Below are 24,290 nucleotides of genomic sequence, written 5' to 3'. Positions count from 1 at the left end.
AAAAGTTCTCTGTGTGCAAAAGAAGGTCAGAGCTGGTGTTGGTGAGAAGACAAACTGGGGCATGAAACTGTGAAGAGGAGTAGAGAGCAACAGCAAAGGAGAGGATGTGGTCACAGAGCAGCCTGCAGATCGTTCTCTGTGCTGAGAAATGACGGAGGTGCAAACTTCCACATTACCACAACCTCCGGCTCGCACAACGCACCTGCATCTCTGCACCAGCTCACACCCACACTGCGTGTCTCTGAGCAAACAGCTCATGGGCCTCCATTTCTGTGTCAACTGAAGCAACAGAATTAACTTAAGTATGTGTTGTGTAATGTACAACAGCTGTCTACACTGATCTGGTGCACAAATTTGCACATGAAAGTTTTATGATGCAGGTTGCAGGAAAGATCCAAAATGAATTTTGCTGCAATCACAGAGAACAGAACATTATCAGCAGGGTAGAGACACCTGTCAGCACTTCATTTATAAAAAACCACCACATGAGATACTATTCTGCATGTCACTACATTTAAAACATGTCCTGGCCTTACACCAAACTCGCATCAAACTGTAAATTTATTTTTTACCAGAAAAGACTCCGGTGGGACTCAAACTGAGGAAGACCACGTTCTGTTTCTCCATTTGTTTCCTTGAAAAACATGTTTGTGCTCTCTGGAGTCACATAAACAGGAAACAGAGAGTGAGAAAACAAGATGTTTACATCTCCTCCCGCAAACTCTGACCTTAAAATGAATTTATAAGCTGCTGTTTTCATCTCTGTCAGAAAACAGCATCTCATACTTGCAAATTTTGGAATAAAGCTTGCGTAGTTATTTAAAATTTCCATAAAAAGCCGTTTGTGCCATGCAATGCTGAAGGAGGCACATTAGAGTCAATTTTCAAAGCTATGGTAAAACTTCAAAGTACCACATTCAGGTAAATTTTAAAATTATTATATTGTTAATTCACAACAAGTCAGTGCAAAATGTCACACAATAGTTTTCATCAGATATATTTTAGGAAATAAAAACAGTGAGCAACATACAACCTGAGATGCAGTTTGTTATAAATCTAAAAAAATTCATATGGGTCTTTTGTATTGGCCCTGACTCAATGAGAAACAGTAAGACTGTCATGGAATGTAATAGTTTTTTGATTAATGTAAATTAACACTCTTCAGCAGCCAGATACAAGGAAAACGCTCTGCCCACATGTTCAGCCTCAAGCAGCTGACTGGGCCATTTCCGTTTATCATGTTGGATGACCCCCTGTGGTGCCAACTGGGATAACAAGTCCTCTTTTAGGTTTGACATTCAGTCACTCAAACCACATTATTTTTAATCAAAATATTATTTTTATTATCAAATAATTACATAAAAATAAACACAGTCTGGTAGGAGCTCCTTGTACGTCGCAGAATCCTGTCTCAGTGACACGCCAAAATATTGCTTAAAAAAATAGTAGCCAAAACTACAGCAGGTATGAAGTAGTTTTACAATATGTTAAATCCTTTTAATGACCTCAAAGGAAAAGCTATGTGATTCTCTTAAAAACAGAGAACATGTACAGTAGGTCCAGTGAGTAATAAGTTAATTTTAAAAATGTGACAGCGAAGAACGATGGAGGAAGTCTGAGTTCTGCCTCATCACATTCAACAGACTTTACAAGATTATATGGTACCTACATTGTAAGGCACAGACTCCCTGAACAAAGCACTCACTGTAGAACAGCTCCTAGTTCACAGATTTAAGAATTATGACTCTGCACAACGTGTTCAGATACGAGTGTTTTAAGTCCTTTTGGCAAATGCAGCAGTTCGGAGTTGAAAGTTCAGGTTTTAAAAATGCAGTCCTCCAAAACGCCTGTCCCATCATTTTTTAAACCCTTTGCGGCCTTAGCCTAGCCGACCGAACCTGTCGTTCCTCTGCGAGTGCCTGGCACAGCTGGCACAGCAGAAACTGGAGTAGTACGGGTTGGAGCAAAGTCGGGCGTAAACTATCAGCTCGCAGTTGGCAAGCTCAGGCTGGTCCACGCATTCTGGAGGCACATCGACACCTGCAGTCATGGAAGACAGTCCTGTTCAGTTTCTTTCGTGTGGTGCTTCTGCGTAATAAATTAATCTTGAAACGACTGAATCAAGCTAAAATAGCCCGTTTCGTTCTAACATCACCTAAACCTCAGGAGCCTGCTGAGTTAGATTGGTACTCTCACCTTGTTGTGTGTCTTTAATGACCCTCACTTCAGCCGTGGCACTCACAGAGTAGATGCCGGTGTAAGCGTTACAGGTGTAGGTCCCCTCATCTGATGGCTTTACATTATTCAGGACCAGGCTGCCATCAGATGACATCAGGATGTTGCGACCATCTGGACGCACCGGGACACCATTTCTGTCGTAAAAGAGAATAAAAAGAAAGTCAGTTAAGGCCCCATGAGCTTTGTGTAGCCTCTTTAACCAGTTTTGTTTAGTGGCAGCTTTGAAATCCTTTAAATTTATTATTCAGGAGAATCAAAGATGAGCTTCTCTTTTTGAGGTCAGATTCTGAATGGATACACTGAAAATTAAAGTAAGAGAACTACGGCACTGCTTGGTTCTTTCTTTGACTCAAATTAATATTTATAGGTGTCATTTACATTTATCAGGTTGCATAAGCCTCAGTTGAAGAAAAAGACTGTTTCAGCCTTATAAAAATGTCCTTATATCTTTTTGTGTAACTCCACAGAGGACTTTAGAACTTTTTACATGTTCAACCTTCTTCTGTCTTATGTTTATAACTGGACTTTCATTATTTTATTTGTGTCATTTTTACAGTACTTAGATATTTTGCTTTGAAACCAAACTCTAAGTAAAGCAGTTCCATGCTATGCTAATATTATTGGGCTCAAACTCAAGCATCACTTTGGCATGAGGTCTGATAAGGTAACCCCTTCAGCCACATACTGTTCTTTTTACCTGGACCAGCCGATATTAATGTTGTCGCCTGACACCACACAGGGGAGCAGAGCTGTGCTGCCTTCAGACACCTGGATGTTATTAGGAGCTGTCGTGATCCTCAGGTCGGCTGGACAACGAGGCCAGAAAACAAAATTGGATAAAAGAAAATTTAAAAAAAAAAATCAATTTCTTTCTGTTTAAAAGTCTTTATACATTCGTACACTATTATTCTGGATGTTGCCTGGGGGGAGTGACACTAACACTGACACTTTCAATGATGAGTTTATGACATTTACTGCCATCTGCTGGAACCTATGTGAAACTACAACATGAGCAGAAGTTTGAAGTTCAGTCTTTGGCATTCATAATGGACATAATGTAGTAATGAGCAATGTCAGGAATTGGGTGTTATACTAAAATGCACCTTGGACTCTGAGTTGCAGCTGTCTCTGCTCCAGCTGCTGCTGACTGGAGGCTGTACACGTGTAGACTCCAGAGTCATCGGACCGCAGAGCGCCAAAGATCAGGGTGCCATCTGAGTGCTGGGTAAACCTGTAACACAGCAGTCAGTCAGGACCCTGTCCACATATTTATACTGGTGTCACAATTAACTTCAGCTTCAGTCAATGCCTTTGAATCAGAGTTAAAATGAACTATAAAAACTGGCAGAAATACCTGGAGTCACCGAGGGGCTGTCCATCTTTTGTCCACTGAATGCTGACAGACTGCAGAGCTGAGGGAGGGAGAATCGTGCAGGGCAGTCTGGCAGTCTGTCCTTCTCGCATTTCCAGCGAAGATGAGCTTGAGCGGTCGATACTGAACCTGAGAGAAATGGTCACAGGAACGGAGAGCTGATATGTCAGTGACTGTTTCATCATTTACAGCTTCTCACATTCAAAATACGTGAGACAGGACATCAGAAAGACTTCAGAATGTTAAAGTTCACTGATATTGTCCACGTCTTAAGGTTTTTAGTGTCCATAATCTTCACAAAGGAGACATTCAGTGAAACTTGGACAGACAGTAGAAATTTTTCTTACCGAGGGAATGGACCATCTCTGGGCAGTGAGGTAGGAATCGGCTGGGATGATCCCTCTATGAGACACACACACGCACAAAGTGTGCTCTCCTGGTCATAATTAACTTACATAATGTCACATGAACACATCATGCATGAAGACTCAGCACGTTCTGACATCATCTGTGACATCAGGGCTTCAGGATTTACGTGTGACGAACTAATTGGGGTTAAATTAGGGTCAAATTAGGGTTTTGACCGAATCTGGCCCCAATTAGCTGATTGTACACGGGTGAAAGAAGCAGGGATCAGATCAGTGCTCCGATCTTTGCTGATACAATCTGGAATTTACTGGACTATCTGCTCTATCTATCTGTATAAGAAATATAAAAGAAATTGTAAATTGATGATAAAAGAAAATGATAACAAAACATTTATGTCCTGAAAGTGACACATCTAGAGTTGTTTCGGAAATTCTGACCATGAGTTTAATGCAATGAATCTTTTAATCTCTTATATTAAAAATGTAAACATAAATGGCTCTTTAATCAAAAGACGTAGGGCAGATACAGAATGTGTACGTTAAGATCTAACTGTAGAAATAAAATACAATGCATCTACTGTATAAATGTGTTTATTAAATGAACGCAAATGTACAACATTACCTGAGACAGACAGGTAAATGTAGCGGTGGTCTCTCTCTCGTTCCCGAGTGGCCACGCACAAAAACCAACCAGAGTCTAACTTAGTGAGAGGGCCGACCAACAGGGAGCCGTTAGGCTGCTGGTGATGCCTGATGGACATTTAAATAAGAAAATCAAGAATAATCCCAAGTGTTGACAGAGAGCAAAATTAAATGTATATCAAGCCTTTGACTGTGTGTGTGTTTTACAGACCTGCGAGTAGACAGAGCGATGCCATCTCTTCTCCACTCCACGATGACGGTGGAGGATGGCGGCGGGCTGACTCTGCAGGGCAGCACAACTGTCTGACGAACTAAAGCTTCCACCGTGGAGGGGTCGGTCTTATCGATGGCCACTTCTCCCAGGGTCAAACTGAGGAAACATGAGCAGATACAAGGACAAAACGAAGGAAGGAAGAAGGAAGGAAATGAAGGAAGGAGGAACAGGAGGAAGGAACATAGAAAGTGAAGATTGAAGGGAGGAAAAGAACAAAGAAGAAGAAGAGTCACTTTATGCTCTACTGTTGGTACTTTTATTAGCAGTCACCAAAGCAGGCATAAAGAGGGCCCACAGCCTGGCGTCAGAGGTTCATCAGAGAAAGCTCAGAGGAAAAAAAAAAGACAGAAAAGAAACGCAGCTTTGGCACACTAAAGGCCCATGCAACATGAAAAGTGACATGACAAACAATACAAACCCTCACCCTCAAAACAACAAATTTAGACACTACAAATCAACAAACATTAAAAAAAAAAAAAAATTAAAAGGTGATGTGGACACACATGGAGACAAAGGACAGTTTTCTCTGCACCGACTAAAAACCCACAGGAAGTTCCCAGCAAGACGCTGTGTCTCCCAATGTCTACCAGAGAAAGCTTGATCATTGAATATTGCTAAGACACACAACTACACAAATTTAAGGTGGAAGAAGACGGAGTTTAGTGACGACACACATACAATGACATGAAGCATCACAGCAGAACCTTTATTAGTTTGATCTAATGACACCAAGGTGAAAACACAAAGCGCAAAGGTGGCGCAGACTGACACGGTGAGGTGAGCAGGCACAAATAAGCACACGATGACCAACAATAACTCGAGACAAACAGTGAAAAGTCCCAGAGGAGTCGCTGTGAGGTTGTCAACTTCTGACTTTTTGTCGAGGTTAAAGGAAGAAACAAGGTGTTGCTACTTAAGCAGACATGAAAGTGAGAGTCTGTGGAGCTGGAAGTAGCTGCAGTGTGTTTACTAAGCAAGGGTTTAGATTATATTAGCATCACAAGAACGATGTGCGTCTACATAAAGAGCACGTTACATAAAATAAAGCACAGCACATATGAAATATTTAGTTGCGCAGATATTCCAAATATGGGAACGGTGGTTTCCTGTATTGTCTTTAAAGAGTAACTGGACACAAGGCTGGAAAACAGCATTTCTGACCACAGACAATGACACACAATGATGATGTCACAGTGTACTAACAAACCGTGGAGTACACTTCTACATCACTGCAGCAAGGTGAGAAGTTAAACCACCAGAGGCCAGTGGAAACAAGTTTTTTCAGGGAGGGTGTTAAGTTACTCTTTAAGTCAGCTAACTGTGTCTCAAAATTTTGAAAGAGAAGCCAAGATTTGGTCTTTTACAGATACAGATGCTTCATTAGAAACTGATCAGTTTTACTGAGGATGTTTAAAAATCAGATCGTGAGCTGCTGCCCTTCGTTTTTTAACTTCTGTTTGTGGTTTGTCACGTCTTGTAAGATCATGCAGGCTGGTAATATTTGTACACGAAACAATGATAAAAAACGTTTTCATTAACTTTATCATCATATTCTGGGGTTGAGTGAATGATGCACACAATTTGTCTTTGGACGGCGTTTCAATCTCCTTCAGCTCACTCTCTGGCCCTACTCAGAATCAGAGTAGGGCAGCGCTGACTGGGGCTCCGTCAGCAGGGGTATTGAAGGCTGTAAGCAGCATTATGAGGCCAGTGGTGGCGGGGGTTGGAGCAGGGAGAGGGCTTATCGCCGTGCTCCCTGGGTCTTCTGGGTCTTACCTCGCAGCCGGGCCGCTGTGCTGTGCAGCGGTGACAGGTGAAGGCCGGCGTCCCCGCAGATAGACTCTACCTCTGTGGGCATGTGTGGCAGCGCTTGTGGCCTGTCTGCTGGTGCCACTGGTTGAACCTCCCTCGACTGTGAAAATCCTCCCCATGCTGCGTGACTGCCCACCTGTTGACCCTCCTGAGGTGGATCCCCCTGCTCTAGATCCTCCTCCAGATGAGGTGCCTGCCCCAGATGCGGTACCTCTTCCAGACGTGGTAGCTCTTCCAGATGTGGTCCTTCCAGGAGTGTTTTCTCTTCTAGAGGTCGGCTCTCCAGCGGGAGCGACTGGCCCCGGGCCCTGCTGGCTCGGTGCAGGCACCTGACACGCCCTCTGGCACTCTGCCCGGGTCATGAAGTTGTTGCTGTTGCCGTGGCAACCTCCGTACCAGAAGTGCGCACACTTGGAGGTGATGACATCGTAGTGGTAGCGCGACACCCAGCTGCTGCAGGAGCCGGCAGCACGAGGCAGGGAGCAGATCGAGCGCTCAACTACAGCAAAGAAACAGAGCAAGCGAAGTTACCAGCAGGCTGTCTCCAGATCAAAGAGGGGTTGCTTTATATGATGGCACTGTTAATGAGTTAATGCGGAAAGACAAAAAGTAATCCCTTTTTTCAGAACAGTTTTTTACATAATGGAATTAAGATCTGAGCCATTGTTTTTCTGGTTAAAGGTTAATTTCCTTCAGACTGCCTAAATGTTAGTAACAGTTCTCTGGTGCCACAAGTTCAAAAAAAGTTTAAACAGATTGGACTTTAAAAAGGCAAAACCAGATGTTGTGTGGGACTGTTTATTTGCTCCTTCAATCCCTTACTGTGGTTTGGTGGGTTAGGGCATCCCTCCCCGTTGGGTCCTCCTGCAGGTGTGGTGCGGTCATAACAGCACCCGTAGGTGGTGGTTCGGCACTGTACTGCATTCTCAGTAGGAAGAGGAGCAACCTGAGGAAGTACGTCAAAATTGTGTAATAATGCATGAAAGAACTGTCCATACCCCAAAAACGCGACTCATTTTGATTCTGAGCAGACAATAATGAGGAATCTTGTTTTTTCTTAATTACACTTCGTCAGGACAGTAACTTTTCACCACTGTCTAGATGAGTCCGTCTCAGCCAGCAAACATTTCAAAAAAAGAATTTTATATATGTTGGCTTACAGTGGGTGCTGGGGCCACAAACTCCGCACAGCCCTCCTTGTTGGGGCCCTGAGCTGCCGTCACACCGTCTTGGCAGCAGCCATAACTGACACACGACAAGAAGAGAGTAAGTACAAACAATAAAACAGTTTGTGCTGAAAACACTGCCTGAAATAACAAAAAAATGTGCAACTTTGACATTTCTAGGAAAACCTCAAATTCAGCCTGGTCATTTACTGGTAATTACTGTGGTCACGCATAATACAAAACCATCCCTGGTTACAGTGGTCACACAGCCGTAAAAATGACACCCAGACAAAGACTCTAAAACAGACTCCACATGTGACCTCAACCACAGAGTAATGACAGGTTGGAGCTGGATACCTGGTCTGAACGCAGGATGGCTCGACAGGAGTGGGAGCAGGGGCCTGCGGGCAGCCCAGGCCCTGGGGGCCCCCAGCTGAAGTGCGTCCGTCCGGGCAGCAGCCATAATAGGACTGGCTACAGTGGAGGGCCGGGGCGGAGCTGTGAGGGTCATGGACTGTGTTCGTCTGGGCCCGGTCTGTCTCTGCCCTGTGGACTGAGATGAAACCAAGCAGGAGGAGAGTTCACACATTGCACATGCAGACTAGACCCCCACAGTTCACATGTTTTAAACAGACAAGGCAACACAAAGCGATAAAGAAGTTCACACATAGCTTTACAAATTTACAACAGTCTAAGCTATTGTGCTTGAGGCCACACAGTGAGTTTTCACAGGACGCTGAAACAAAAGAGAACGCATTCGGACTAGAAGTGCAAGCATTCAGAATAAATAATCTCACAGGAAGTGAACACACACAAGACCTCAAACTTGAAATTCCTAACCACTGGGACAGCACACGGTGCTGAAAAATGCCACAACATGCCAGAAACACCATAGCCAGCACTAGCACACTTCAGTGCCTCGGAAATATTTTAATCAGGCCGACAATGCCCATGGACCCCTGAAAACATGTCAATCAGGCCTGGATAATTAGTGCTGGGACAGGGGCTGGATGGGGACGGGGGTGGGGGTGTGGGGGGGTGGTTTGCTGATGGGGACAAAGTGACAGGAGTTATATTAGCAGAGAGGAGGGAGGTGCAGGGGAACTGGAGGGTAAAAATGATCAGGTTGCAGTTGCACCTAGATTTGTTTTTTCTGGTCCAAACCATGATGAGAAACTGTTTTAAACGTTAATAGATTCTTAACAAACTGCGTCATATATTTTATGCAGATTTGTTTTTCAGATCTGGTGACTGGGGAGACCACTGAAGTTCACTGAACTCACTGTCATGCTCATGAAACATCAACAATCATCATATCATCCACAGACAAACAGTGAGATGGAGACAAACCTGTTGCGCGATCTACCACATAGGGCTGGAAGCCAGTCTGAGTATTGTCATGTCCTCGTGGGTCCTGGACGCTGGGGACAACTAAACAAACACACAAAAAAAAAACACACAAATCAACAAAGGGCTCAGTCTGTAATGTAGATGAGTAGTTGAATTATCCTGATGTAGGCTGACACTGACAGAGACTATGATGCTGTGATGTGTTTATCCGTGAGCTTTTCACTGACCATTTTTCTGCAGATACCTTTTCTTTTTCTGTCTCAGCAAATGTGCGACTGGTGCTCGTGCTGACTAACTAACTCTCATTGACTCATTCAGTTATTCTTTTATTTTTAATCTTTACTCCAGAAACAATTTACAAACAGAAAACTTGAATTTATAAGTATACATATTCAGAAAGACAAAGATAAAAGACAGCCATAGAGTATGACAATAAATACTGGACGATAACAATTTAGGAGCCAGCTGTGCATGTTCTAACCCTGTGGTCTGTAGCAGGGCTGTGTGTTGCATCGCTCCACTGTGGAGGGTTTGGGGTGAGCGTTACATTGGTCCACAGGGTACAGGTTCCTCTCTCGGTCTGAGCAGATCACCTGACGCTCTCGAGAGCCAGAACCACAGCTCCTCGAACACTGGGGGACAATGGAGAGAAATTAAAAGCAGGGCAAACTGTCCAACACAAAGCACAGAAATGATGACGGGATATTTCACATTCAGCCACAATAACTGCACTGTATTGTTTCTGTTCCCCGTCCAGCTCCGCTCACCAGTCCCCACTCTCCGATATGCCAGCTGATCTGTTTCAGGCAGGCGGCCATCTCACAGGGTTGGACGGTGGACGGGCGGAGCAAAGTGCTGCAGGAGGTTTCCTCCAACCTCATCCCACCTGAGCCCACACAGGTCACTTCTCTGGTCTGTTCGCCTGAACCACAGGTCACAGAGCACTGCAGACACAACAGCACAGATTTTATAACACCTTCTCTTTAGTGAGAAAGTAGTGAGAAAATTTAAATGGCATGGACAAAAATATTCGCACCCTTAACCTAAAGCTTTGTAGCTCACCGTCTCGAAGCAATCCAGGTCATTTTAGATTTGTAAAATTGGCAAGAAAAACTTGTTTGTTTTATTCTGTGGCAAATGTAAAGCGTGATAAAAGGGCTTTAAATTTTTAGACATGTTGACGAAAAAGCGAGCCGTGTTTCAATGAGGAGGAAGGGTGCCAACACTTTCGGCCTTGTCTGTAATTTGAGTAAAGTTTAAGAAAAGTAAAAAGTGAGGAAAATGTTATTTATGTAAAATACAGTTCATGTAAAAATGTGGATGCTAACATTAGAGACAAATGAAGACAAATCTGAACCACAATCTGCAGCTTGTGTCTGTAATTGTGTTGAGTCTGTAATTTATTGCACTCGCTATTTAAATATGTCCCCTCCCTGCATCTAGTGTTGTGCTTTAGGCTTATAGGACTCAGTTTGGCTTCTCATGTAATTATCACTTTTACATTTGAGACTCGTGCATTGATCACTGCATTTGCCTCAGAGAAGCTAAGCATTTAATTTCTATAAAAGTTAAAACAAAACAAACTCCCACGGGTAATTTGAAAACACTTTCTACTATTTTGAAGACATTTCCGAGATTATTCTTAGAGCTGGAGTTAAAATTATTCACTTTGCTGATCAGTAAAAACAATTTTAGACCTGGTCCCAAAGATCTTTCCCATATTTTGTTGAAAACAAACAAACATTGTATTAAGGTCACTGATTTTACACCACTGTTACATTATTATTGCATCATTATTTTATATAGGTCATGTGAGAGATATGCTTTTGACAGCTGTGGTCACCTGCTGTGGCTCAGTTCACTCACCGCACTCCATCTGCCCACTTGGTACTCTGCACACTTGTGCATGTTGCAGGTCTGCAGAGATGGAGGTGCCTCAGCATAGGCAGCGCAAACAGCATCTTCCACCACACGGGGCCCCGAGGCATCATGGGACACGCACTGCACAGTGCGCACCTGGGAGCCTCCGCCGCAGGTAACCGAGCAGGTATTCCACTCCCCGGTTTTCCAGCTGAGAAACCCACCAGGAGGGAGGAGAGGCAGGAGACAGAAGTCAGGGGTTGTACTGATCAAGAAGGAGTTTCATTCCAAAATCAGAAAAATATGTTTTCATCTGATGATCCCAGATGTCTCTGAACGAAGACATCACAGGACATAAATTGTTTCATCTGTTATACATCAAGTGATAGAGAAAAATCTCAATTATAGTTTCCCAAATTGCTCGTTTTGTCCAACCAAGATTCCAAAGGTGTTCTATTTGCAATAATATAAAACAGAGAAAAGCAGAAAGTCTGAGAAGCTGGAACCGGTAAATGTTTGGCATTTTTTCTTGATAAAGAAATTTAATTGATAAATAGATTTTATGTCCATCAACAAAATAAATTAATTGATTTTTTTTGACTAACTGTTTCAGCAATAACTGAATTTTAACTTGTTTAAGTAACAAATATTTGCTAACTATTCGTAGTTCAGATATAAATCAGTATTTTGGAATGAAACCCTTCAAATGCAATGCAGTTTTAAAAGGATGCATCGTTTTAACCAAACTGACCCTCAGCTTCTAAAAAAACTGCTGAACACATGATTATGTTAAAAACAGTGCATCCTTTTGGAGAAAACCCAGCCACCAGCTGCTCTAAGTATTTTTCACCTCTGGGTTAGTTTCACTAATTGCTAGTAGCAGTAATTACAGTAAAGCAGTGCTAAGATAAAATACAAGCCCAAAATTTATCTCCCAAATCTCTGCCCCAAATTTAGCTCAAACATACAACCCCAAAAAAGCAAACATCTATGTTTGTGGTCTTCCATGCAGTGTATCTTTAAATTGAGGGATAATGAAGGAGCAGTTAGCGTCACCCGAGCTTCATAAACATCTCAGGTTTCTAAGCAGCAGCAGCAGCATCAAAGAAAAGAAGCAGGAAATACCAGAGAGTCACTGAGTGAAGCCCCGGCTATTTACTGCCACACCACTGCTGCTGGGTCCCATTCATATGCACACAATCCCTCAACACCCCCTGCACGATGACCTTTAACCTACGAACACCTCAGAGCACATCAGCTACATCAGTGAGTTTTATCGTTTGCTAAAGCAATCAGGCAGCAGCCCAGCTCAGGGATCAGGTACAGGGGCCACAGGTTGGGAGGTTAAATGGGGAAGAAGTCTTTGGTGGAAACCTAGCATCAAATCACTGTTCGGTCTCCCTGTGGAGAGACGTTAACTGTGTCTAAGACAAATGAGGATCATTAAAAGGTTGAGAGGAGATCGCTGAGCTTGGCTGTTGCCCCCCGTTCTCACCCTACATGGAAGAACAGGCTTTGTGCTACACACAGATGCTAGATTAACACATGTGAAGGGGAAGGGTTTGTGACCGACATTTTAATCATCATTTGTTACACTTAAGAATTATTTTTTGGCTATTTCAGCACTTTTTAAAGGCCAGAAGACATATTTTTTTTAATTAAGAGACTTACTAAAAACTTGTGTGCGTGCTCTGAAAATCAGCAGTGATCAGTGCAAATCATGGCTTGATGATTCAGATGCCCCCCCCAGTGTTTGCGTTCACCTACAACTAACACTACAACCACAGACCCTGGGTTACCTGAGTACATAGGCTCTGGGTCTTTCTGAGGATCTCCACAACTGTGGTGGATACAGGTACGCCATCCTTTCAGACAGTCGTAACACACCAACAACAGTCAAAAAAAACTGCTCTGACAGTTACTCTCGGAACTTCAGCAAATGTAGGAGCACAATCAAAAAAGCAGCAATGAAAACACATTTAATCAGTGGAATCTGACTGTGATTTACCTGCGGATTTGTGGGCATGGATGTGGGTTACATGTACGGTTGGACTGTGGCCTTGGCAGGGATGCACAGAGATAATCGGGATAGGCCTCGTTATCGATGGTGCAGAAGACCAACCGAGACTGGTAGCCTAATGAAGACAGAGATGGAAAACTTTCATCTTCAAAGAAGCAGGACTATGAACCTTCAAATAAGGATGTTCTGGCTCCATATCCAAACATGTTTAAATGCATGGGCAACGGTGAATGAGGCTCTAACCTGATCCACACTCTTTGCTGCAGGCAGACCAGGACCCAAAACTCCAGTAGTAGCCCTCTCTGGAGCGTCCATTAGGAAGGTAATATTCATACTCCACTCCCTGGTTTGGCTCCTGGCTGATCAGCTGAGTGAAGAGAGTTGTACATGAAGATCAACAATCAGATTTGTGATCCTCAGAGGATAAACCCTTCTGTTCTTCTGACTCCTTGATCTGTCCTTTGAGGACAAAATTTTGCCCGTGACATTATATCTGAAAGGCTAATGGGCAGATTCCTGGTAAATTTGCTGTGGATATTCATGGTCCCTAAGGGTTGAATCCAGATGTTTTTGGTTTCTCACTTCTACACAAAATATCAATGGTAATATTAAAAAAAAAAATCATCAATATGTTGCTCAGTCTGTGCGGTGCAATGAACATTGCTATTGAACTGTAAATATTTGACAGACAAAAGCAATCTCATATCTGCTGTATGTGAACTTACCTCAACAACAAGGGGTTCAGTGGTGGGACCGCGGCCGATGATGGTTTCAGGGACGTTGTCACCCTCAGCGCCTCGCTGGTAGTACAGCATGGTTCCAGCAATGGGTGTTGCCCTGGAAAACTCAATTACCCAGTGGCCGTTGAGGTAGTACTCACCACGCAGGTTCTTGATAGCTGGACCATGCAGAGCAGTTAAACATCTGTCAAACAATCTGTTCTTTTCTGATTCTTGACTGTTTTGTTTTTCTAAAAAGGCTTTTACCAAGGTAGTTGCGTGTAGCCACCGTTTCCCTGATGCTGATGGTGGTGGCTCCAACAGGGATGATGAACATCTGGTTGTAGCCTGAGATGAAAGTGAGACACTCTTTTTACACACAGAAACTACAAAGGGCTGCAGAAGAACGAGCAAGATCACTGACACAAGTTTGGAATATGTGGTGCCAAGTTTGATGGTAGAAAACATCTGTTGGTGCATGCCCAAGGTCAAAAGGTGCATCGTACCGGTTGGCAGGTCGCGTACAGTGAAGGTGTTTTTGACGTGGTAGCAGGACTGTCCGTTACCCCCACACTGCAGGCAGGGGTCCTCCTGCTGAGGAGAGTCCAGCATGTTGTCACAGCCCAGGCGCTGGAGAAGGGGAAAAACCAAGTATTTTATTAGAGTCAAAACAGAAACTGAGTTTTTCCTTCCTATTGATGCAAAATTCTTGAGAAACACCTGATACCGTTTCACCATGAAAACTGTCAAGTCCATCAAACATGGCCAAGCAAGGATTATCCATAAAAAATTAAAAGTTGCACATAAAAAATGTGCAGCGGGTGTTGAGTCAACTTTTCTTCATAAATCCTCCAAAAGGCAACGGTAAAAATCCCTGAATTGCAGGGTCAAGGGCCAAACCAACACAAGATCTGATTTAACAAGACAAGAATGAAATGTGTGTGGGAACACAGTGTTTCGATGAAAGTAACTATCAGAAAACCAGGCAACAAAACTCTGGTGCTGGAGGTAAAAATACATGAACAGTAACATTAAAAAATGAGCCTTGAGAACGGGGTGGATTTCAGACGGCTGCTCTCCACAGAAGAGGTGTTTAAAGACGTGAAGTCAGAGGTTAAACATATGAAGTGTTTCATGAGGAAAAGGTTAATAGGTTGCTGAAAAAAAAAAACATGGGAACAGAATGAGAACAGAACAAGTGTTTGATATTACAGCTCAGCTCCTCTGACTCTGTCCGGTGATTTTGGGAAATGTGCTATTTCAGTTTCTGGCAGAGTTAGATGAGACGATCGATACCAGTCTCACATATGTCTAGACTGTGTTTGTGCTTTCTGGGTATTTGTGCAGTTTAAAAATCCAACAAACAGCCTCACTGGAGCTAAATAATTAATGTTTTATCTCGTTTGTTTAATCTGTTACAAAAACCTCATGTCACTGCATTTTATGTGTGTTGTCGTTTTCCATGCAGCCTACCTTGCAGACTCCGTCCACGCAAACATCCCTCCGTCCTGGGTGACACGGTGTACCGTCAACCACAGAGCTGCGGTGACGATAGTAAAAGTTTTCTCCTCTTGGCATGCAGTTCAGCTCGCAGGGGTTCTCAGCTGTCAGAGAGATGAGAATCATCATAGAATAAATTAATATAATCATCTAACATCTATTTTTTTATGTTCTACAGTCATGGAGCCTTTGTGTTACACGTTATTGTATATGTACATGTACCTCGGCCACTTTGTGTTACACATTTTATAGTCATGTCAGTTCAAAAGTACTAAACTAACAGCCCAAACCATCCGCTCCTCTCCACTTCTCTAACCTCCATAATATGGAAGCCACTTGTAGCGTTTCCCCTGGAAGTCAGTCCCATCAAACTGGGAGCACTGCTCTTCACGGAAATCCCTGGATCCCTCTGGACAGTCCTGAGGGGAACAATGGGAGGCAGCGGAGAGGTCAAAGGTCAATTAAGCAGAAACATTTCAGGTATAAAACAAGGTAAAACAAAGAGAGCAGGTCAAAAGTAATTTATCTGGTTTGAGTGTGTTCATAGGCCACACACCGATTCTAAACTTGAGTTTTGTTTCAGTTGTGTTAGCTCACCTGGATGTTGCAGGAGCGGTAGGACTTATCTGGTCCTACACAGTTGTGTCCTCCATCAGTCCTGTATGCAGAAGATGGGACATGAATATGAGACACAGTTGGCTGATGTTTTCTTAGATTAACCGTGATGCTGACTTTTAATTTTCTCTTAAATCTGACAGTATCTGCTGTGTCTTTATGAAGCTACAAGAGCTGACTGTGTGAGTGAAATAAACCACACACGACATGTTGATATATTCAGCTTTTTAAAACGCTTCTCCAGTGATTTAGCATTATACTTTAAATAAAGCTGTGAGAGATTAAACGAGTGATGGTCAAAATCGATGCAGCGAAGGCTGAGGTGTTCATGGTGCAGTTCTTCTTGGACGAGGTTTAAGTCTCAAACCCAAGCTGCTTTGACGCCAATCATCAGGGTCACTTTTCCAAACTTTGGAAATGTCATCAGAGCTACATTATAAACATTATAGAACTGATTCCAAAGGCTGAGCAGCACTCTGTGTGGCCCCCGTCAGGCCACAAATGGTGCTGAAAAGAAAAAAAAAAGCTTTGCATATTTTCTGACAAACATTGAACTAAAACTTTATGGGTCATCACTGTGACAGAGAAGCAGTTAATGACTAGGTGAGACTGTATATGCAAATACAAACTGTCTGGGAGCACAGAAATAACCAGTTTCAGCTCTGACATTAAGTGGCATTCCTCTTTAATCTGTGCTTATAAAAAACTGACTTCTCAGCACAGCAAGAGCCTCAACATCAACACCGCTGAATCCAAACTCTGCACAAACATCCACGCACTTGCACAGCGGTGAACTGTGAAACAGCAGATTGTTTTGCCACCCTCCCTCGCAGCCATGCTGATAACTCATGATTAAGTCACCTCCAAAAGTACCTGCCCTCAGGCCTAAAAACAAGACGGGCTCCTGTCAGCACGCCAAAACTGAAACTAAAACATGTCGAAACAGTCGTTCACAACATCCAGCCCTCAACTCTTCACCATCAAAAAGTACTCTCTGTATTCAAATGATGCATAACAGGAAGGTGGTGCTTTAAAATCTTTTGGATGAAGGTCAGGTCATTTTATGCTAAAGTGAATTTACGGTAAAATGGGAGTTCCTGTAAAGCACACCGTGATTCAGCCTGTCAAATCATAGTATTTAAAGGTGTAATTCAGGGCAACCTGGCAGACAAGATTTGACAGAGTTCATCCAAATAGGTAACAGCGGGCAGAACATCTTTCCTATTAATCATCATTCAGCTAAAGAGGTCTGACTCACTGACAGTGGAAAACATCCGAACATGCATCAAGCAACCAGCATTGAATTTTATTGGTACTATAACTGAAGTAAAAGGTTCAAACTACTCTGGAGCAACCAAAATATGAGACACCGCTTCTCACCTCGTTAACACAGACTTTGAGTGTTACATGAGGCGACATGTCGGCTGGATTCCAGCAATAACAGCTATGAACAGAGCATTTACAATGTAAACTGGCAACAACAGTAAGCATGACTTCATGACTCCTCACTCTGTCCTATTCAGTCAGATGTAAGGGAGAGACATTTCAAACCAACCGACCGAAACCAATTCTAACAAAATGATACTTTAAAAAACCAAAGCACATCTGCAGCAAAGCAAAATGATGAACTGATGTTGTTTATTTTTTTAAAACCGCCTCTGAAGCCTTTTCAGCCCAAAGGGGGAAAAAAAGGGTAGATAGAAATGTTCACTCCCCATCCGATCCTCTTCAGCAGCCAAAGGGCAACACCCAGCAAAGTGAGGTCCTTTTAATGTGAAAGGGCCCCTCCCTGCAGTCTGTTTGGGATGTAAGACAAGCCCACGTCCTCATGACTTCAAGGCATTCTTTTACCATCAAGATACAGTCTGTGCCCATGAACCTCACAATTAGCTTTATTCACACAGGAACAAAACCAAACTGTGTGTGTGTGTGTGTGTATTCAGGGCCTCACAATGAGCTGGGTTTGCCAAAGAGAGACTGGAGCGTGTGTGTTTACACACCTACGCAGGCATGTTTATGTAGATGCAGATGAAAAATAGATAAATATAAAGGCGGGAGACTTAACCTGTGAGTGATACAACGTCTGGTTCTCATGGTCACACCGCTGCCACAGCTGCGACTGCATTCTCCGTAAGGACCCCAGGAGTCCCAGTAATCCACACTGGGCACCTGCACACAAAATGGCATAATGTAGGCAAAAAAATTGTTTTTTTTACAATTATAATTGATTATTCTGCAAATTATTTTCTTAATTATTCATAGGTCAGAATTTCTTAGAGTGCAAAATGTGATTAAATGTTCATCTTCCCAGCAAAAACGCAAAGATATTCAGTTTAAAATAACTTTAACAAAAGGAAAAGTACCAAATCCTCACATCTGAGAACCTGTTAACCACTAAAGACAATAGTCTCAATAATTTTTTTTCAGTCAGCTAATTATTTGATCAATCAGCTCTACACATGAAATGCTGTAAAAACTGCACTGGTTTAAGAGACAGAAAAGAATCCTACAATCCTAAAAACAGATTGATGTCTGGGCTTTTGTTGGACAGGGACATTGCATGGAACTTTTCATTTTCAGTGGGAGTTTACCATGAGCACTGGAGCCAAGAGCAGCTGAAGGATTAGCAGAGGCAGGAGCATCTTCATTGTTCCCTGGAAAGAAAAAAAAAAAACATCCAGAGTTAGTCACCGTGACTAATAGAGGCTATTACACATTGAGCAACTTTTTCGGAAACAAGCCAGGGCAACAAGAGTGGAAACAGTAATTGATGTGAGACACAAGCCAACATACACAAAAAGCTCTATAAGGGCAGAAGGAAGCTGTAAGAACCCCCTGAACAAGACAAAACAATAAATAAAAAGAATCCGCTTCAGTTTTGGCTGAGAGGCTGCACATGTCTGCGTGTCGTTGCCCTGCAGCGTTTCCTAAAATGTTTCTGAGTATATAAAAAGTTATAAATCTGAGGGCGCTTATGATTTAATGTCGATCATCGAGCCCTGATCATCAAGCTGAACGTACAAGATGAACTGATGCAGCAGCTTGTCCTGTGGTTTGGTTTGCAGCCACCAACCACAGCAGATGATCAGCAGCTGGATCTGCCTCTGTGAGTCTACGCAGTGAAGTCTGTGTCAGATCAACTTTGATCATTTTATTCATCTTTTTTCTATTTCTCAGTCATTTTTTCAGCAAAAATGCCAAAAAACACTGGTTTCATTGTCTCAAATGTTTCTACTGTTTTCTGTCATATTTAGACAGAACAATAAATCGATTAATAAGGAAAACAATCACCAGATTAATCAAAAATGATGATGAATAACCTGAAAATCACCAAAACTGGAATTTTCATGTCCCTCAGCTACCTCAGCACTTAATTGCTTAACTGACCTAAAAATGTTTGTTGCATGAGGAGAGGCTGTTTGTTTGTTTTTTGTTTTTTTTTTTCCAGGGCAAATGGAGGGTTTCCTGCAGGGGGGCTGGCTGGAGCTGCCAAACTACCTCTGAGCTGTTAGCCATGGCCACCAAATGCCCCCACTGTGAGGAAAGTTACCCTGCAGCCGTGAACACCCCACAGTGAACAGAGGGATGGCTATGTCTGAGCCGTCTCAAACACAAACACTCACTGGACCAAAAGCCCCAAATTGAGCAACTTAATGGTGTCATCGCCCCTGGGTGGTGTTGGTAATCTGGGACTGCACTCTTGTCTCTGTCTGTGCCAACAGCTCTAGTCCCCCACCTGATGACTAGAGCTGCCCCAGTGATTATTTTCATTACAGATTAATCTGTTGACAATGTTTTTGTTTTTATTCCATTAATCGTTTGCTCTATCAAATGTCAGAAATTAGTGAAACAAGTTTTCAGAGCCCAACATGTCTTAAAATTTACTGCAACAGTCCAAAACCCGGTTATTCAATATACAATAATATAAAACAGAGAAATGCAGCAAAACGTCACCTTTGAGAGGCTGAAATCAGGAAAAGCATTTCTGCTTGACAAATGACTTAAATGACAAATGAATTGTTGTGAGTTCATTTTCTTTCCGTCAACACATTGATGAACCGACTGTTTACAGTCTTTTCTGTAGCCTGTAGGAATAGCAATAAACATTAGGAAACCAATGTTCAGTGCAGATTCTAAGCTGTTCAAATCAAGTGCCCTAAAAAGACGGCATACTGCCAAACACAAAGACATGTCACAGCAGAACAACGTGTCCTCTTGCAGTCTCAGATCCAATGAGGTTCTTGATCTTGAACACAATAAACCTCTGATCTGTTCAGAAATTCCCTGTGAGACTGCTGCATCACTTACTTTTTATTATATAAGCCTTCAGCCACAGGCTGTACAAGCTTTTATCCAACCAAATTAACAATTATTCCTCAGTCAGCGAGGGCAAGCAGGGTCTTGTGTCCTGTGTACCGTGTGAGGCAGGTCTGCAAAGGGCACCTGGATTTATACTGTTCCCAAAATTTTCAACAAAAAACAAACATATTCTTTGATTTTTTTTCCTCTTTAAAGTTTATCTGTTGGCTACTCATTATGGTGTATGGGTTATTTTTTATCTTTTATATTCCTATGAGCACAAATGTCCCTTATACCTTGTGCAGGTTAGTTTTTACCTCCTGTCTTGTCCCTTTAATTTTCTCTGTACCTGACATCCCTTTCTTTACTCCTTTCTCCTAAAATAAATGTAAATGTGAAGTAGGGTTCAGTTAATCTGTAAACGAACTTTCTCATTAACTTTTCTCTCAGACTAAGAATTATTTTTTACGTCCTCCAATGAATATTTTATGTTTTTCTAAAGTCCAAAAAACAGGAGTTTTTCTTCAAATACTTGTCTAAAGAAAGTCTGACATGAACAGAAACCTTCATTATCACTAAGGTGAAAGCATAAGTGTCCTCACCTTGTTCAGTGGTTTTAAATGCGGTTCTTGGAGTCCCAGACCGCTGCTGGATCGGATTCTTGAGGAGAACCGTGCAGGGCGCAGCAGATCTGACAGCTGGTTTCACTCCGGAGCTTTGACTTGAAGATGCGTCTGAAAAGAGCCGCGGTGCCCTGGATATATGAGGGGGGTTATCTGGCTGATTCTCTCTCTCTCTCTCCCTCTATTTCTGTCTTTCGTCCAACAGGAAACCGACGAGAAGAAGAGAAAGTCCTGCTGGTTAAACCTCCTCCGCTGCGTCGTCACCTCCTCCGCGGCGCATCCAGCCCCTCCTGACGGAGACGGGGATCTTTTACGCGCTCTAATTTCACACAGTAAAAATAAGAGTTAATCAGTGCGTTCGTGTGTTTAAGGTCCATATAAGCATAGATGAGGGTTTTGAAAAAGTTCATTCCCACTTTGCTGTAACCAACGCGTTATTATCATGCGCTCCCACTGTCCACACCGTGCATGTAATGCCAGGGTAACCATCCAAAGTCATCTCCCTTCAAAGGTTTGGGTCTAATGGAAAGGCTGAGCTATAATTTTTAAGCTGAAAATAAATGGGTCCCAAATGTTACCTTACCGTGTTAAAAGAGAAGTTCAGTGGGACTCAGAACAGAAAATCAGTTTTAAAAGAAAAAATAAAACAGTCCCTGAAGCTGATCTTTCATTTTGTCTTGTCAGTAATTCAACACTAATCTCAAATCAAACACTAACACAAAGACTTTGGGAATAATTTGACTATTAAATTGCTATATCATTCTGAACATGTTACAATTGCATGAAAACAACAGAGAAAAGTGATTATTTCAGGCTTTAAAAAGGAAACCGCCGCTGCCACTTCCATTGCTATGTTTAAACATCTGCCAGTCTACGTTTCCCAAACAGATTTTTCTACCCCTCCCCTGTTCTCTCTTCTGTTTTGGGGGTGAGGTTTTTCAAAACATCCCAGTGGTCTCTAAAAACAAACACTCAAAACTAGTGAAATTGTGCATAGTTATGAAGTTGTGGCCTCGTGTCAAAAATACATCTTGGGTGTAATGTGTACTTGTCTTGAGCTAACGTTCTACTGTTGACATCTTTGATGATTTTTTTTTTCTTGCCCGGGAGAACGGGTGTGTGGAAACAGCCAGAGAGCCATGGTGGCCCCAAGACGTTTTGCACATGTGAACCACCCAAAGACATACTGCTTTAATGCCAAATATGCCACCAAAACCCATTCAAGCCACACGTTTGTTTATCTGGTTACAATGACAGATCTTTTTACATCTTTAGGTCAGACTGAATCTACTTCACAAGTAACCGTAACCTCTCTGTGTCTACTCAGTCTCATGTCAGTAGAAACACCACTTAAATTCAGCGGACCATCAAACATGTATCTCCTGCAGTTCCACCTCAACCTTTTCATAGAAAAGTAAATTTTACCATCTATTTATAGCTTCACTGGTATATCCACATCCATCCACATCCATCCAACATCCCCACGCAGCTGGTGCAGCACGACCGAAGTGGTTTATAGGGCATGTACAATATTTACCACACTATATTTTCTGTACAGTGCACAAGGTAGTAATGGAGAAAGAGCTGTGATCTTTTACTTAGGGGAAAATAAATTGCACTAAGTCACAGTCAATGTGTTAGCAGTATTTTACTTCTGCATTTAATGTTTAGTGTTTTAATCTATAACAATGTATAGCATTTTATCAGCTTATTACACTGAACACATTGTACTGTAATATGTAAAATAACTTGTGGTGGAGTAGAAAGTACAATTTCCCCATCTGAACTGTAATAATATTAAGATGACAAAATGCATTTTTAGTGATCATTTTCCCTGCGATTCAAAGGACAGGACACAGTCAAAGATAACACAGAAGTTCCTTGCTTCATGCTTTGCGTTCATAGCTAACCGTCGTAAATGAGCGCTAAAACGAGCCTGCATTTCTTTGGCACCAGTGATGGATACCTCAGCTAAGCTGCAGAGAATTTAGTGTTACCCACGTGTTAGTGTGGTTGATGCAGTGAGACAGTTTATCAGTTGTGCTTATGTCGTGAGATGAGAAGGAAATAAATAACTAGGTATCGTCAGCATAAGTATGAATCAACTTTGAACTTTCAAATGATATTTCTGAAGACCAGAGGGTGAAGTTTGGTATTCTTTTGAAGGGGTTTAACAATTGCCATTTTAAGAGCTGCAGGGAAAGTACCTTTGAGCAGAGATCGATTTATAGTTTGCAGGATCCATCCTCAAGGCAAAAGACTAAACACTTGTTTAAAAAAGGAAGTGAGGAAGGGGCCAACATCACAAGTTGAACTTTTAAGATTGATGACTTTTTCCTGAGCAGTTGACAGTTGAAAATGTGTTCCACCCGTAAGGAGGAGGGGAGAGCTTCATCCCAGAGTGAGGACACAGAATTAATTTTAGCTCAATACTCTGATGTTTCTTATCTCTCAAAAAGAGTGCAAAATCCTCACATGCTGAAGTGGGGTAAAAGAGTTTTACCTTTAGGGTTGTTGGTCGGACGTACCTGCGATGGATGAAGCATGATTCGTGATCCAAAGGACTTTTCCGGGTCTCATCCAGCCACCGTTCCTGTAACATCTGAGCTGTTTTCTACATTTGAAGATTTCTTACAGAATCTGGTACAGATTAAACAAACGAGATACAGCATAACAAGTGAGCTTTGAATGTGCTGGCGTAGCCAAGCCAGTTGTTTTTACAGTCTTTATACTAAGGTTAGCTACTCAGCTGCTAGCTGTAGCACCATATAAAGCACACAGTGTTTTAAATTTAGTTCTCTTTGCTAAAAAGGTAAAACCACACAGATTTGCAAAGAGATTCAGATTAAATAAGCACATTTAATACCAAATTCAGGCTCAGTAAAATCTTAATCAAACCCCAAACCTGGTCTTAATTGTCTTGACTTTGCCCGTAAACACCACAAAGTGAAAATTACAGAGCACATGATGCAAAACGCTTTAAACGGGTGATTTTCAGTTTAAAAAATCTGCTGATTTTAACAACTGAAGAATTTAAACAACACACTGAACATTAGCAACACTTTACTGAGGCATGTTAATTATACACATTAAACCACATTTGCTCAATTTTCTCTCTTTTCTGTTTTTCCGTGGACTGTGACCCAGTGTGGAGGGAGGCACCTTGAAGTCTCACATATCACAAGGTTGAGGGTAGTAAAGGATAATCAGGTATTTTTAGCACCTTGACTCTTCAAAGTCCAAAAATAGGCAACCACCCACTTCTTCTGGTCACTGAACAAGTAAAAGTAATATCCAGTGGCTGTCATCAAATAAAATCTTTACAAGCGCTGTGAAGCCGCGCTTCCAGGCATGTTGTTGTTTTAATTATAGAAACCTAATGAGCACAATGTCTTATGCATAACTTTTGAAAACCCCCTTTTCAAACCAGAT

At 42.2% G+C, this 24,290-nt stretch overlaps 1 protein-coding gene across 2 annotated transcripts; it reads right to left on the bottom strand.

The window, feature by feature from the left end:
* Nucleotides 1-1,161: 1,161 nt before the first annotated feature.
* paplna (papilin a, proteoglycan-like sulfated glycoprotein) lies at nt 1,162-21,225 on the bottom strand. 2 transcript variants are annotated; one of them, XM_041059982.1, is made up of 28 exons: nt 20,838-21,225; nt 18,528-18,590; nt 18,002-18,105; nt 15,919-15,979; nt 15,638-15,740; nt 15,295-15,425; nt 14,328-14,451; nt 14,089-14,169; nt 13,828-14,000; nt 13,346-13,469; nt 13,091-13,217; nt 12,882-12,947; nt 11,089-11,293; nt 9,990-10,166; nt 9,704-9,854; nt 9,223-9,303; nt 8,230-8,425; nt 7,867-7,951; nt 7,529-7,652; nt 6,671-7,205; nt 4,832-4,990; nt 4,601-4,728; nt 3,958-4,012; nt 3,593-3,739; nt 3,342-3,469; nt 2,936-3,044; nt 2,197-2,372; nt 1,162-2,040 (listed from the first exon to the last, which is right to left on the bottom strand). In XM_041059982.1, the coding sequence occupies exons 2-28, from the start codon at nt 18,582-18,584 to the stop codon at nt 1,880-1,882; spliced, it is 3,768 nt and encodes a 1,255-aa protein (XP_040915916.1). In that variant the 5' UTR covers nt 18,585-18,590; nt 20,838-21,225; the 3' UTR covers nt 1,162-1,879. The 2 variants fall into 2 exon arrangements, with proteins under 2 accessions (XP_040915916.1, XP_040915917.1); XM_041059983.1 differs by lacking the exon at nt 12,882-12,947 and having other exon boundaries at nt 1,163-2,040; nt 20,838-21,224.
* Between the last annotated feature and the right edge of the window lie 3,065 nt (nt 21,226-24,290).

Source organism: Toxotes jaculatrix, chromosome 17, assembly GCF_017976425.1.
Source record: "Toxotes jaculatrix isolate fToxJac2 chromosome 17, fToxJac2.pri, whole genome shotgun sequence".
In the NCBI taxonomy this organism is placed as follows: Eukaryota; Metazoa; Chordata; class Actinopteri; family Toxotidae; genus Toxotes; species Toxotes jaculatrix.
The sequence above is the reverse complement of the archived record's forward strand: the minus strand, read 5'-3'. Positions and strand labels throughout refer to the sequence as shown.